At 36.2% G+C, this 13,151-nt stretch overlaps 1 protein-coding gene across 5 annotated transcripts in view; it reads left to right on the top strand.

Annotated features, from left to right (window-relative positions):
- Window positions 1-13,151, top strand: part of NFXL1 (nuclear transcription factor, X-box binding like 1) — a 54,152-nt gene that overhangs the window by 34,114 nt on the left and 6,887 nt on the right. For all 5 annotated transcript variants that reach the window (XM_065907368.1, XM_065907367.1, XM_065907366.1 and 2 more), the window contains exons 18-20: window positions 3,132-3,298; window positions 6,164-6,233; window positions 11,364-11,468. In XM_065907368.1, the coding sequence (XP_065763440.1) occupies window positions 3,132-3,298; window positions 6,164-6,233; window positions 11,364-11,468 (342 nt within the window). The remainder of the gene's footprint in view (window positions 1-3,131; window positions 3,299-6,163; window positions 6,234-11,363; window positions 11,469-13,151) is intronic.

Below are 13,151 nucleotides of genomic sequence, written 5' to 3'. Positions count from 1 at the left end.
ATATTTTGCTATAATTTCTCTCTCTCTTCTTGCCCTTATCCCTCCTCCTTCCTTGCTTTTCCTAAGACAACCAGCTGTAACACTTGGCGTACCTCTCTCTGCATCTTTGTGCTAGCTCATGATAACATGCCTTTTACTTTGGTACTCTTTGCATGCTGTACCTGTGTTAATACATAGGATTTGATTTTATGATAAAAGTACAGAAATTGTCCCTTTTAGACTTAGTAGCGGCAGTATTACCTCTACTGCTATCCATTTGTATCTCAAAGTTTTGTCTGGAGCATTTGCTCTCAGCTGTTTTTTAAATCTAAAATGGGTACTAGGTGATGTTCACGATTTTAATAAATTCTCTGTGGGCAGTAAATAACATCACAAATATGGGATATGTGTAAATTGTGTGAGATTTACTAAAAGCATTTTACAAGCATATGAGATATCAACCTTAAAAAAAGTCTAAAAATTGCCATTTTACATGGAAAAAGAAATGTAGCTAATCAAATTTCAAATAATATAAAATTTTATTTTTAAAATAATTAGTGTTTTTTCTTGGGTTTCCATTTTGTAGGGAATCCTAATAATTCTAGTAGTGTGCTTAATAAGGAATAAGTCAAACATTTTTAAGCTTCATTTTATTACTAAGTAATGTTACAATAACAAATGTTAAAATTATTATATGAATTGTGTTATTGAAAATTTCACTTGCATTGTTAGATGTTTTGGTCTTTGATTTGGTAATTATAATACATGGCAACATAAATGTCTGTAGCATATTTTTTCGTGTGTAAATATATATGTAACTTGTATTGCTTATAATTTCTTCATTGAGCCATACCTTGATCCTTAGTAAAAATATTGTCATGATAAAACGAGGAAGATACTGGACTTATAAAATCAAACTAATATATTGATTCAAAATCTCTTTAGAGAATAGCTGACGTATGATGGTATGGCCAGAATATCAACTGAGTCAGAAAAAACTCATTTAAAGAAGTGATATGATGGTGGGGAATTACAGTTACCTTGGATTACTTGACATGGCTTCCTAGGCAGTGAATTGCTCTGGCAAAATATGAGTTATAAGTTATGTGCAATTTTCTCACTTTAGCTACAAGTTCATCCCTGTCTCACATTCAGGGAAGACTACTGCAGTGTATGTCAATGAAAATTATTTTGGAAGATAACTTTGTAATCATTCTAATTTATGTATAGAAAATTAAATAATTCAGAAACTTTTAAAATTCTTTACTGTAACATTTCTACTGAGTCTCCTATAGGTCCTGCTTTATCTTTTCTCAGTATATATGAAGATATTCTGTTACGTTCTTTATAGTCCCCTACTTAAATATAAATTCCTTGGCCAAGGACCCTGTCCAGTCTTGCATATTCCCAGTATATGGGACAATATCTGACACATAATGCTGAATAAGTATTGATGGAACAAGCTAATCTATATTTTAAAAATGAAATTATAATGTTTGATAATTGAAACACTTTTTCTTTGTAATCCTGCATGTCAAAAATAGCTTAGAATTTTATGTCAATTAAAAAAGACATAGAGATGCTCAACAAAGTATCTCTCTGGTCTAGTAATTTAATAATTTAACTAATACACATCTGCTAAAGAACTGAATTTGTGTTGGTTGTTATTCAGTCGTGTCTGACTCTGCGACCCCATGGACCGCAGCACGCCAGGCTTCCCAGTCCATCACCAACTCCTGGAGCTTGCTCAAACTCATGTGCAGAGTCAGTGATGCCATTCAACCATCTCATCCTCTGTCCCTTTCTTCTCCTGCCTTCAATCTTCCCCAGCATCAGGGTCTTTTCCAATGAGTCAGCTCTTTGTATCAGGTGGCCGACGTATTGGAGCTTCAACTTCAGCACCAGTCCTTCCGATGAATATTCAGGATAGATTTCCTTTAGGATGGATTTGTTTGATATCCTTGCAGTCCAAGGGACTCTCAAGAGTCTTCTCCAACACTACAGTTCAAAACACCAATTCTTCTACACTCAGCCTTCTTTATAGTCCAACTCTCACATCCATATGTGACTACTGGAAAAAACATAACTGACTAAATACACCTTTGTGGGCAAAGTAATGTCTCTGGCTTTTTAATATGCTGTCTAGGTTTATCATAGCTTTTCATCTAAGGAGCAAACGTCTTTTAATTTCATGGGTGCAGTCACCATCTGCGGTGGTTTTGGAGCCTAAGAAAATAGTCTGTCACTGATTCCATTGTTTCCCCATCTGTTTGCCGTGAAGTGATGGGATCGGATGCCTTGATCTTAGTTTTTTGAATGTTGAGTTTTAAGTCATTCTCCTCTTTTATCAAGCGGCTCTTCAGTTCCTCTTCACTTTCTGCCTTAAGGATGGTGTATCTGCATATCTGAGGTTATTAATATTTCTCCTGGCAGTCTTGATTCCAACTTGTGCTTCATCCAGCCTGGCATTTCACATGAATAAATGAGAGCAGTTGACATGGATACTGAGTTATGAGGGTTAAACATTATTGTTCCCAAGTTCAGCCATGATTACAAAAGAGGTACTTTGTTGAGCTAAATTAAGGTCCATTTATTTATAAATGTAATTTAATCTTGGTTCACTGAAGTGCATTAAAAAATAGACTGCTAGTCATTTTCTTTCCCTTCTATATGTGTTTCTCCTTGGCCAGATGCGATTAACATTCCTAGAACATTGAATGCTTTGGTAATTTTTAGCTATGTGTTAACAGTATGTTGATTCCTTTAGTTAGATGATGGTCATCCTTCTTGAGTGGAAATTGGTAAGCTTTTACGCTATTTCCCCCCCCACCCCCCACCCCCCACCACTGACTAGGACGTAGTTTACATTTTAGTAGGAAAGCTTCATGTAATCACGTCCATTTTAAAGGGAAAGCAGTTTGATCAGATGAGATGGTAGCAAAAATCTTTGTGAGTAATGGTCCCACTGATAATCTTGCTGTTATTCATCTGAATATTTTTAGAAGAGTGAAAGCACAGCACCGTTTTATTAGCTGAATTTCTGAGATCTGCAGAGGTGCTTCCTTCTAATGAGATATAAATTGTATAGCTTTAGCTGTATAGAAATGTTTGATTTCTGTATGTCAGTGATTTATTTCCTTGGTACTTGCCAGGCTGGCCCGGAATGCCTTCCCTGTGAGGAAGGGTGCTCTAAGTCACGGCCGTCAGGGTGTCCTCACCCGTGTGTTCTGCCGTGTCACCCTGGAGAGTGCCCCCCTTGTGCTCAGATGCTCAGGATCAAATGTCACTGCAAGATCACAAGTCTTTATGTGGAATGTAGGTAAGTAGTCTGAAGAAATATTCTTGTTTCACCAGCCATTTTAACTTTTTTGTAATTCAGAACCTTTTATAGAATACTTTAAGGAATATTTTTCAATGTGGTCCTTAGAGGCCAAAGGCCTCGATTTTCCGGTAGAGATCTGGAAGGAAGAAATGTAGGCTGTTTCACCTTCCAGATACTTTATCTGGATTTTAACCAGGGAAATTCTCTTTTTTCCATTTGGGTATTTCATGTAAGATTTTGTTAGGAAAAAATTTGCTTTTAGAGAAACAGCAGAAGCATTCCTATACCAGATTGTTCAAATACCAGTGTCAGCTAGAATTTTTGGTTCAAAGTTGACTTGCACATAGTTACTTAGGCACAATTTTTAAATCATTGATTTAAAAGGTAGGCTTTTGTTTATTACAGATGTTACTGTTATGCAATTACCGTACTAGGATATGACTTCCATATTTTCCTTACTTAAAAATGTAAGTTTTTGCTTGTGGATTATGTGGAGGGAAAGTTTTTTTCATTTTTTTCTTCTATTTAATCATGATCTGACATAATTAACCCATCTGTAAAGTGGAATTTTTGTAAGTATATTTTACTCAGATGAAATTTGGGAATATGAGTTTACTTCTGACTTTTTGGGCCATACTTTCAGAAAAATGGTAATCAGTTCAGTCGCTCAGTCATCTCCACTCTGTGATCCCATGGACTGCAGCACGCCAGGCTTCTCTGTCCATCACCAACTCCCAGAGCCTGCTCAAACTCATGTCCATCGAGTCAGTGATGCCATCCAACCGTCTCATCCTCTGCCGTCCCCTTCTCCCGCCTTCAATCTTTCCCAGCATCAGGGTCTTTTCCAATGAGTCAGTTGTTCGCATCAGGTGGCCAAAGTAAACGCTAATAGTATCTTAAAAATATTTCTGTCACTTGTACTCTGCTGCTGCTAAGTCGCTTCAGTCGCGTCCAACTCTGTGCGACCCCAGAGATGGCAGCCCACCAGCCTCCTTTGTCCCTGGGATCCTCCAGGCAAGAATACTGGAGTGGGCTGCCATTTCCTTCTCCAATGCATGCATGCATGCTAAGTCGCTTCAGTCATGTCCAACTCTGTGCGATCCCATGGACAGCAGCCCTCCAGGCTCCTCTGTCCACAGGATTCTTCAGGCAGGAATACTGGAGTGGGTTGCCATTTCCGTCTCCCACTTATACTCTAGACTCATGGTTTAAATTGGGAAGTCAGATTTTATTCTTTTTGAATATTAAAATTATTCTGCTGAAATTAAAAAATTACAATTTTTAGTTTTAGAAATTTTGTAAGAAGAGTTAAGAGGACAGTTTTGCTTTATTAATGAGTGTTACTAATGAAAAGAGGCTGTTTTCTTTTTTCCTTTTCTGGGACTGTGCCCTCTGTGAATCTTAGTTCCTCAACCAGGGATCGAACCCATGCCCCCTGTAGTGGAATCATGGAACCTTAATCACTGGACTGCCAGGAATGTCCCAAAGAGTTTGTTTTCTTTGGTCTTGCAGTGTCCTAAATTTGCCCCTCGTGCTTCTTGTTCCTTTGTCATGTGGTCTCCAAAGGACACCTTTTCCTTTTACCTTCTTTCACAGTGCATTGCCTTTCTAACACTGGCTTCTTGATTCTTGCATACTTTTTAGAAGCTTCTTCTCTTGCTTTGATTCACCAGGGCTTTTTCAGTGTTTCACGTTTGTGGTGGACTTCTTCTTCCTGGTGCAGCATTAGCTCAGTCCCTGTCTTCTCCTGCCTCTCATTTCTCCAGATCTTTGCCAAGCTCTCTGCAAAGATTTGTTACGGGAGCTTGAGAAACAGCTCTGCTTGCATTTGGTGTTTAATTTGTCTACCTACAGGTCATTTGCAGTTTGTAGAAATTTCTGTCTTCTGGTTTTGCTGATGTCATGGAATTTCAGTGATTCTGTTTGTTATTAATGAGCTGAATGATTTTGGGTAGAAATGTTTGGAGGTAGATGGATTGAAGTGGTTTCCATTACCACAGCTATAGAGTTCTTTTTTCCTTTTCTTGAATCCATGTTTTTACACAGAATTCTTCAGTCTCAGTATTTTTTCTGATAATTTCATTTACTTTCCATTTCATAAGTCATCTTTTCCTTTTAGTCGTTTTCTGCTTCATGCACTTTCTTCTATAGAAATTAGTTATAAAAGATACAGGCCTTGAAAAACTTGTTCCTAATTATAGAGAAACAGGAACAAAATAATATTGCCTCTTAAGTTCAGAGGGGAGCACTTTACCTGTAAGAATGAAAATATAGAGCCAGTATGAAAACTTCAGTTATAGAGTCAGTATAAAAACTATGTTATTATTACATGAAACTTTGTCAAGAAAATTACCTGCGTTATCTAGGGTACAGGTTTTTAGCTAATTTGATACAGATACTTAAGATAATAGTTTTAACATTAATGAGGCTAAACTTCAGGTGTATTTTAGCAATTATGTCTAGTGAAAGGAATAGGAAAAGAAAGAATAAAAGAAAAGAGAGGAAAGGTAATAATGAAGAGAAAAGTGAGATATGTATGATGGGGATTTTTAGATTGTCATTGGTTACTGACTCATGTATCTACTGTTCAGCTCTTTGTTAGAAAGTAGTTTTATTCACTGATGTTTATGACTTCAGAGTTACCCCCTGAATCAGATATAAAAGCACAGACTGATTTCAAGTGAACTGATATAAAATAATTTTCTAGCATTAATAAATAGCTTAATCCAGAAACAACTGAAAAAAGTTTTTCTGATAAGCTTATTGCATTGCTATTTGAAATTGTGAGCTGTTTTTAGAAAAACCATATGATAAAATGGACTTTGCTTTGACTGTCATCAAAACTTCCTCTCATCTTTTTAGAAAAATAACCACAGCTGATGTAAATGAAAAGAATCTCTTGAGTTGTTGTAAAAATCAGTGTCCTAAAGAGGTAAGATTTAATACAACTTTTTTACGTTGTATTTCTTGGGCATTGTTTCTGTTTTGTTGTTTGTTCATCTTATTTTAGGTCTTTTTTGGACCCACTAGATACATGGGCCCAGAAAGCAAAATGTGATTGATATGTGTAGAAACTTGTAGCTCGGGTAGATGCACATCTCTTTGTAATATTTTGGGATAGTAGGAGCAGGAATGACCCTTTGAAGACTTTTTTTTTTTTTTTTTTTTAAATGATCTAATGTTTTCCCATCTTGAAATATAAGTAGATTAGAAACTGTGTGACTCATGGGCAGTTGGACAGTAAATCCACAGTAGAAAAAGCAGATCATGCATGTGTGTGTGTAAACCTTAAAGCTCATTATTTGAATTGGTATAAAGCATTCATATATGAAGTTATGCTTTTAGAGATTATGATGCTGGTACATGCGTTGTTTTCAAGCTAAAAGTATCCAAAGTAGTTCAGAAAAATTGTTCAGAGTTAAAAGGTAAAAACTCACTGGGAATTTATCCCGGCAGTAATTTTGAGAAACCAAAGCAGTCTATCTCTGTTTGACCAACTTAAAAGTTAAGACAGTCCTTTTTTGGTCTTAGGAGTAGGGAAGTGACAGTTATTTGATTTATGAAGGAATTCTCTTTACTTGTAAGTGTACTGGTAGCGCCTCTTTTCTTTAATTCTTTGTCTTTATATACTTACCTAAGTGTTTCTTATCCTGTTTAGAATCAGGAGGAGATGACAGCAAAGTCGTAACTATAGTAGTCTGTCTCTTAGATGAAAGAAAAAACAAATCAACGTAGGATATGTCTTTTTATTAACAGTATTTCCCTTTTAACTAAAACTTTGGACACATTTGTGGGTTTTTGTTTAAGAACTATTGGAAATTGAACCTGGGAATTTTAAAAGTTACGTGAGATTACAAAAAGGAGAAATTTCAAGCAATACATGCTATTTTAATAATCCTGTCTTTCTTATATAAGTGAAACTAGAGGCGTGGGATATTTCAAATTTAATTTTATGAATTCGTCAAATTCTGAGTTTCCCCTTGTTAAAATAGATTTTCTTCTGTTCAGATTCAAGTTTCAGGTAATAAGTAGTTGAGGATGTTTTATTTTTAATCTGACAACAGTAATTTGGGATGAGATTGCTGTCAGAAATAAATGTTTAATTCAGGAATCACTAATTTGCAATTTAGCATTGCCTTGGTTATGATTTGTTTGGATCCTGTTATGACATTTGGGTGGGACTGGAGCTGAATATGTACTATTTATTTAAAAATTTTTCCCATGCTCATCATTTTTTAATTCTAGGACATTCTGGTATTGCTAGTGTCTCCTTGGACTTTCTTGAAAAATATATCCTTACGTTGGGAACAGTCCATATGGTTATTAAGGTTTAGAACAGTCTCGGGGTAGACAGGTGAACATTATTATGTCTAATAGAATTCAATCTAGTTTATGTTTTGATAAGGCTACAGCAGTGGTTTTCAAACTCTGATGTGCATCAGAATCATTATAAGCACTTGTTAAAACAGGTTAATGGGCCCCACGCCAGAGTTCCTGATTTTGTGGGCCTGGAGTGGAGGTCCAGGAATTTGCATTTCTAATAAACTCTTACATAAGGGTGATAATATTGGTCTGGCACAGTTTGAGAACCAGTAGACTATGATGGTATCAACCAAGAACTGTCTTTCTGAACTTGCCACATTTATCTTAGACTCAGACTTAAGATATAGGATTATGACAAATTTTGATGCATTGATAAATTCCTGTTTGCTTTCTCTTCCCCTTATCATACTATAGATTTCCTACAGGTAGCGACTATGTCATATTTGTCTTCGTATCCAGTCCCTGGTTGTACCTGTTAGGTAGTTGGTAAATGTCTGTTGAGTGTGAGTGTAAGAGTGAACTGTGGGGATGGCATAAAGTGTGTTCTTACATTGCTTCTCTGATATACATGCCACGTGTCTATTGGATTGTTCAGTTAAGTTTGAGTTAAACTTAAAGGAAATATATAAAGATAGCATGAAGAACTGAACCTTTATTTAAACCATGCCTCGTATATACAATTCTACTTTTAAAAATCATTTCTGCATTTGGTTTTATCATTCCCATGCAAACTTTTCTGTTTTTTTACTTGGACACATTTTTTAATGTCTCTGTATATCGGATTGTTCATGTGTAAAATGGAGGCAGTAGCAACACTCATTTCAGAGTGCTGAATATTAAGTGAGTCAGTAACAGGTAAAGATCTTAGTATATGGTAAATGCTATGGATGTCCCAGTTATGGTGATGATGATATGGATATTTACCCATAAATAATATTGATATGCAAACTTTCTTTAATTATTTTTAAAGAGCTTTTAAAATTATTGGGATTAAAATGAGACATTTTGAACTAGACAATATTGCTTGTTGGTAAGCCATTTATTTTGACTTACCAAAGTGCTAGTAGAATGATATTAAGGGCTGAGTAGGGTCTGTGGGATCGCACAGAGTCGGACAAGGCTGAACCGACTTAGCAGCAGCAGCGGCAGCAGCAGAGTAGAGGAAACCATCTCACTTTAAATGGGAAGGGTAGGATATCTCATCTTTAGATGAATACCAGGGTTAGATGTTTTTTAAAAAATGTCTTTTTTTTTTTTTTTTTTTTTTTTTGCTGTGAAATCTGTAATGAAGATACAGTCATTGTATATATTTTACATTCTAAGCAATTTTCTTTGGGACTACTTTTCTGCCCTTTCAGAGTATAATCTGGCTTTTGAAATAATACATGCCTGCATATCTAACAGGGAAATGGTTATGTGATTTGATTTTTTAAATAATGAAATGATTACATACTCAACAGTGCATAGAACATACATGTACAGTATAAAAAATGGTTAAAAACTGAACATCATATAATTCCACCTAGGTCAAAAAATATAGCATCTTAGAAGTCTACCAAAGTTCCTTTCTCCCCAGCACACCGAAGAGACAGAATAATGATCAGTGAGAGACCACACTGTAGCCATGAGTCTATGTAGTTTCAAAAAGATCTCCCCTACTGATTCTGATATGTTTCCCTATTCACGTTCCACTTCAGAATCACTGATTTAAAGTAGAGTGATTAATTACTTTCAGAGAAGATGACCGATGTAATTACATCTGAGATTAAGGAAAGAACAAGATGCTGTAAAGACATTTGGAAGGGAAAAAAGGATAGGTGGTGAGCTAATGCCAAGTGTCTGTCTTGTTTATGAAGACAGGCTAGAGGCACTGGCAAGAATGAAGGTGAGAGGGAGGTGAGGGAGTCCTTGAAACAAATACTCTGAGACAGGTGTTTGATAGTGAATAAATGCGCTTGTTAGGTTGTGTTGAGGGCCTAGTATTAGGTGTAGAGGAAAACAAGACTGAAGTGGCCCAGGAATGCCCAGTGTGGAACTCATTCTAGTAGGTAACGTTGCACTATGCTAGGATTAGTGAAAATGCAGTTTGAATGATCCAAATTTAGTTTTGATATGAATGTCTCAGCTAAAAATTTAAAAAATTTGAAAGCTGGTTGCATACTCGAGAGAGACTAAAGACAATGGAAAAGGGTTCTGAATTTCTTAAAGTGGGTGGTAGAGTCAGTAATTTGAAAGATCAGTCTGGTGAATCATAAAGACTAGAATTTGGAGAATTCAGATATTTATTGAGGTGTCCACTATTTGTAAATATCTTTGTTAGTGAATATGAGAGACAAAAAGAAATAAAAAACCACTGCTCTTAACTAATTTGCAATAATAACCTTTATTATGATAGCTAAATATATTAAGCCCATCTTATCCTCACAACAGATTTATAAAGTTTTATTACTGTTCCCATTTTTAGATGTGAAGCACAGAAAAGTCAGGTGACTTACCCAAGGTCCCATAGCTAGTCAGCAGGGCATCTGGGGTTCACTTGTAGGCAGTATGATTTTGAAATTTAACCCCTAGCCAGTGGGTGTCTTTTATATTCTGGTTGGAGATACAGGAATGTATGAAGTAGCTTTAAAAATGTTTTTTAAGTTGAAAATAATACAGGTTTTGTCACAACAGTTTCGAAATAGATTATTATTGTTTTTCAAATGTAGGCAAACTCATGCCATGCTTTAATGATGATTTAAGCTGCATTTTGAAGTTTGTATAAGATTTGAATAGGAAAAAGAAGAGAACCCTTTCATTTGAAAGCTTGACTGAGATAAAAAAACAATATATAAAGTCAAGGAACACATAGACGTCACAGCAATTCCTGAGTTGGTTTGGCTTCCTATTTGGTATGTTTTAATTCAGAATGGCAAGCCTTTTAGAGTAAAAGGCTAAGCAGTTGTATCACAATACAGTGGCTTACGGACAAGGAAATTTTCTTCCTCACATAGCAATGAAAGGGAAGATAGATGTGTCACTGTGCTCCATGGGACCCCAGTTAGCAGGGCAGCTCTGTTCTCTGTGACTCATGGGATACTCGTTGCTCTGCTGCTGCTGCTGCTAAGTCGCTTCAGCTTCAGTCGTGTCCAACTCTGTGCAACCCCATAGATGTCAGCCCACCAGGCTCCCCCATCCCTGGGATTCTCCAGGCAAGAACACTAGATTGGGTTGCCATTTCCTTCCCCAATGCATGAAAGTGAAAAGTGAAAGTGAAGTCCCTCTGCCGTGTTCAACTCTTCGAGACCCCATGGACTGCAGCCTACCAGGCTCCTCCATCTATGGGATTTTCCAGGGAAGAGCACTGGAGTGGGGTGCCATTGCCTTCTCCGCCTCGTTGCTCTAGATACCCTCATTACCAGTACACTGAGAAGGGAAGAGCATAGACCTGTGCTCTTAAAAGCTTTAAGGCATGGAGACACTCTCGATTACATTCCATTGGCCAGAACGTAGTCACAGGGCTCTAACTAGCCTCAGGAGTGATGTAAGGTGTACTCTTGGAGTGGAACCAGAGAGAATATTGAACATTTCTGGGAATTAAGATTATTTATATCTAAAAGAAAAAAATGATAAACTTAGCCAGTTGTCCAAGATTTATTGACCCTATTGTAATTGACTTTTTCTTAAAATAGTTGTTGGGGGAAAGAGGAAGTAGAGATGACTATAAATATGTAATTGTTTTATTTTGGTTTTATTTTAGCTTCCTTGTGGTCATAGATGCAAAGAAATGTGTCATCCTGGTGAATGTCCCTTTAATTGTAACCAAAAGGTGAAACTTAGATGTCCTTGTAAAAGAATAAAAAAGGTAAATATTTTAAGTTATTAAAAATTCTTTTCTATGTACATTTTTGTTGGTTTCTTTTTTTTTTTGGTGGGGAGAGTGTGTTTTGGTAGTTCTTTGACTTTAATTTTTTGCCTTTTTAATTTTAAGCTCTTATTTCTTAAGAGTTTTTTCATTATTGGCCTATCTATTTCTGTAAATGCTTATTTTAAAAATCATCATTGTTTGGCAGCTTAGTTTTCTGCAATTTAATAGTTAAAGAGGATTATTTTATATTGGAACTGAGTTCAGTGCTGCTTTTTGGGCAGAATCCATGTTCTAGATTTGAGGTCTCCACATAAGTGACAGGGTAAGTAATGAAGTGAGTTTCATGATTTAAGAAATGGTCTGGAATTAACCTTTGTTGCTCTTACTTATAAAAGTTTTTTATATTCAGTATTCTGTTGTGAAAATGTTACCTTAAAAAGACCTCACATACTCAGCCTTATAAAATTATAAAATGACATTCAAACTTAGAGTTAATTTTAAGATAAAGTTATGGTTAAAGTGGAAAAAAAAAGATAAAAGTTATGGTCATGGAGGAGTGAAAGGGCAAAAGCTAATGATTGGAAAGCTCAGTGGTAGCAAACTGCATACCGTTTGGCGAAACTTAGAAAGGACTCAGGTCCGTTCTCTTTTCCTTGACTTCCCTGTTTACACTGTGGACTCTTAGGAAGATTTCTTTTCTTTACTTCTGATTTTCCCTTTCTCAGTTACAGTTGTAACTCCTTGTTTTCTTCACATTCTTACGGTTGTTCACTAAAGCTACTCTTTCAGTTTACTCATTTACTCATCTATTCAGCAAATATTTATTGAAAATCTTTTGCTTTTACTGAGGATCTTTGCTTTTCTTCTGCTTTTACAGCTCCAACAATCATTTCCTGGGATGGTTAATTTCTGAATTTAAATTTATAGGCCTAAGTTTTTCTGGAGTTGGATCCCTAAGTTTTAGGTTTTTAAATGGATCACCTCTATATGAAAATCAATACTCAGTCAAATCACTTTTAATCTGAAATGTTTCTCAGGTTTTCTCTCAAACCTCATCTTACTATCCAAGTGCAGTTTACCACCCCTTAGTACTGGCAACGGCTTATTCTTAGACTTTGAAAACACCTTCATAGCAGATTTCCATGCCTCTAATATAATATTTCCAACCCAAGTTCTTCACTGTTTCTTCTTTACTTGGGGAAGAAACAAGCGTTTATTAGGTATATGGCACAGGAGCGGGCTCTGTCTTTGCCGGCTCGTCCAGGCAGATCACCTGCTAGTCCTCTCTCTGATTTGCCTCTTAGGTGCACTAGCACATCGGCTGTATTCCGCTGTAATGTGTGATACTGTTTATGTTCCTTCTGTATAGCATGTAAGTTTTTTCCCTTCACTGCCCCATTTTGTAGGATCCTGTTTGTACTTAGTGCATAGTGCATATGCTTCATGTTTATGCTTTTTTCGTGGTTTGGGAAGGTTTTCTTTCCTTCTGCCTCCTTCTGAAAGGACTTAGGTGTTCCTTCCTCTTGACTTCCTTTATACTTTGTGCCAGGTTGATGACTAAGAGCTTTGTGACTCTAGGATGTGTGTAACTTTGTTTACATAGGCTTATTGAAAGGAATAAAAGAGATAATGCTTATATAGCATTTAGCACCATGACTACACTATGTTTAGTAAATAGCA

Source organism: Muntiacus reevesi, chromosome 16 (assembly GCF_963930625.1).
Source record: "Muntiacus reevesi chromosome 16, mMunRee1.1, whole genome shotgun sequence".
NCBI lineage: Eukaryota > Metazoa > Chordata > Mammalia > Artiodactyla > Cervidae > Muntiacus > Muntiacus reevesi.
Note: the sequence above shows the minus strand (reverse complement) of the source record. Positions and strands in the feature narration are given on the sequence as shown.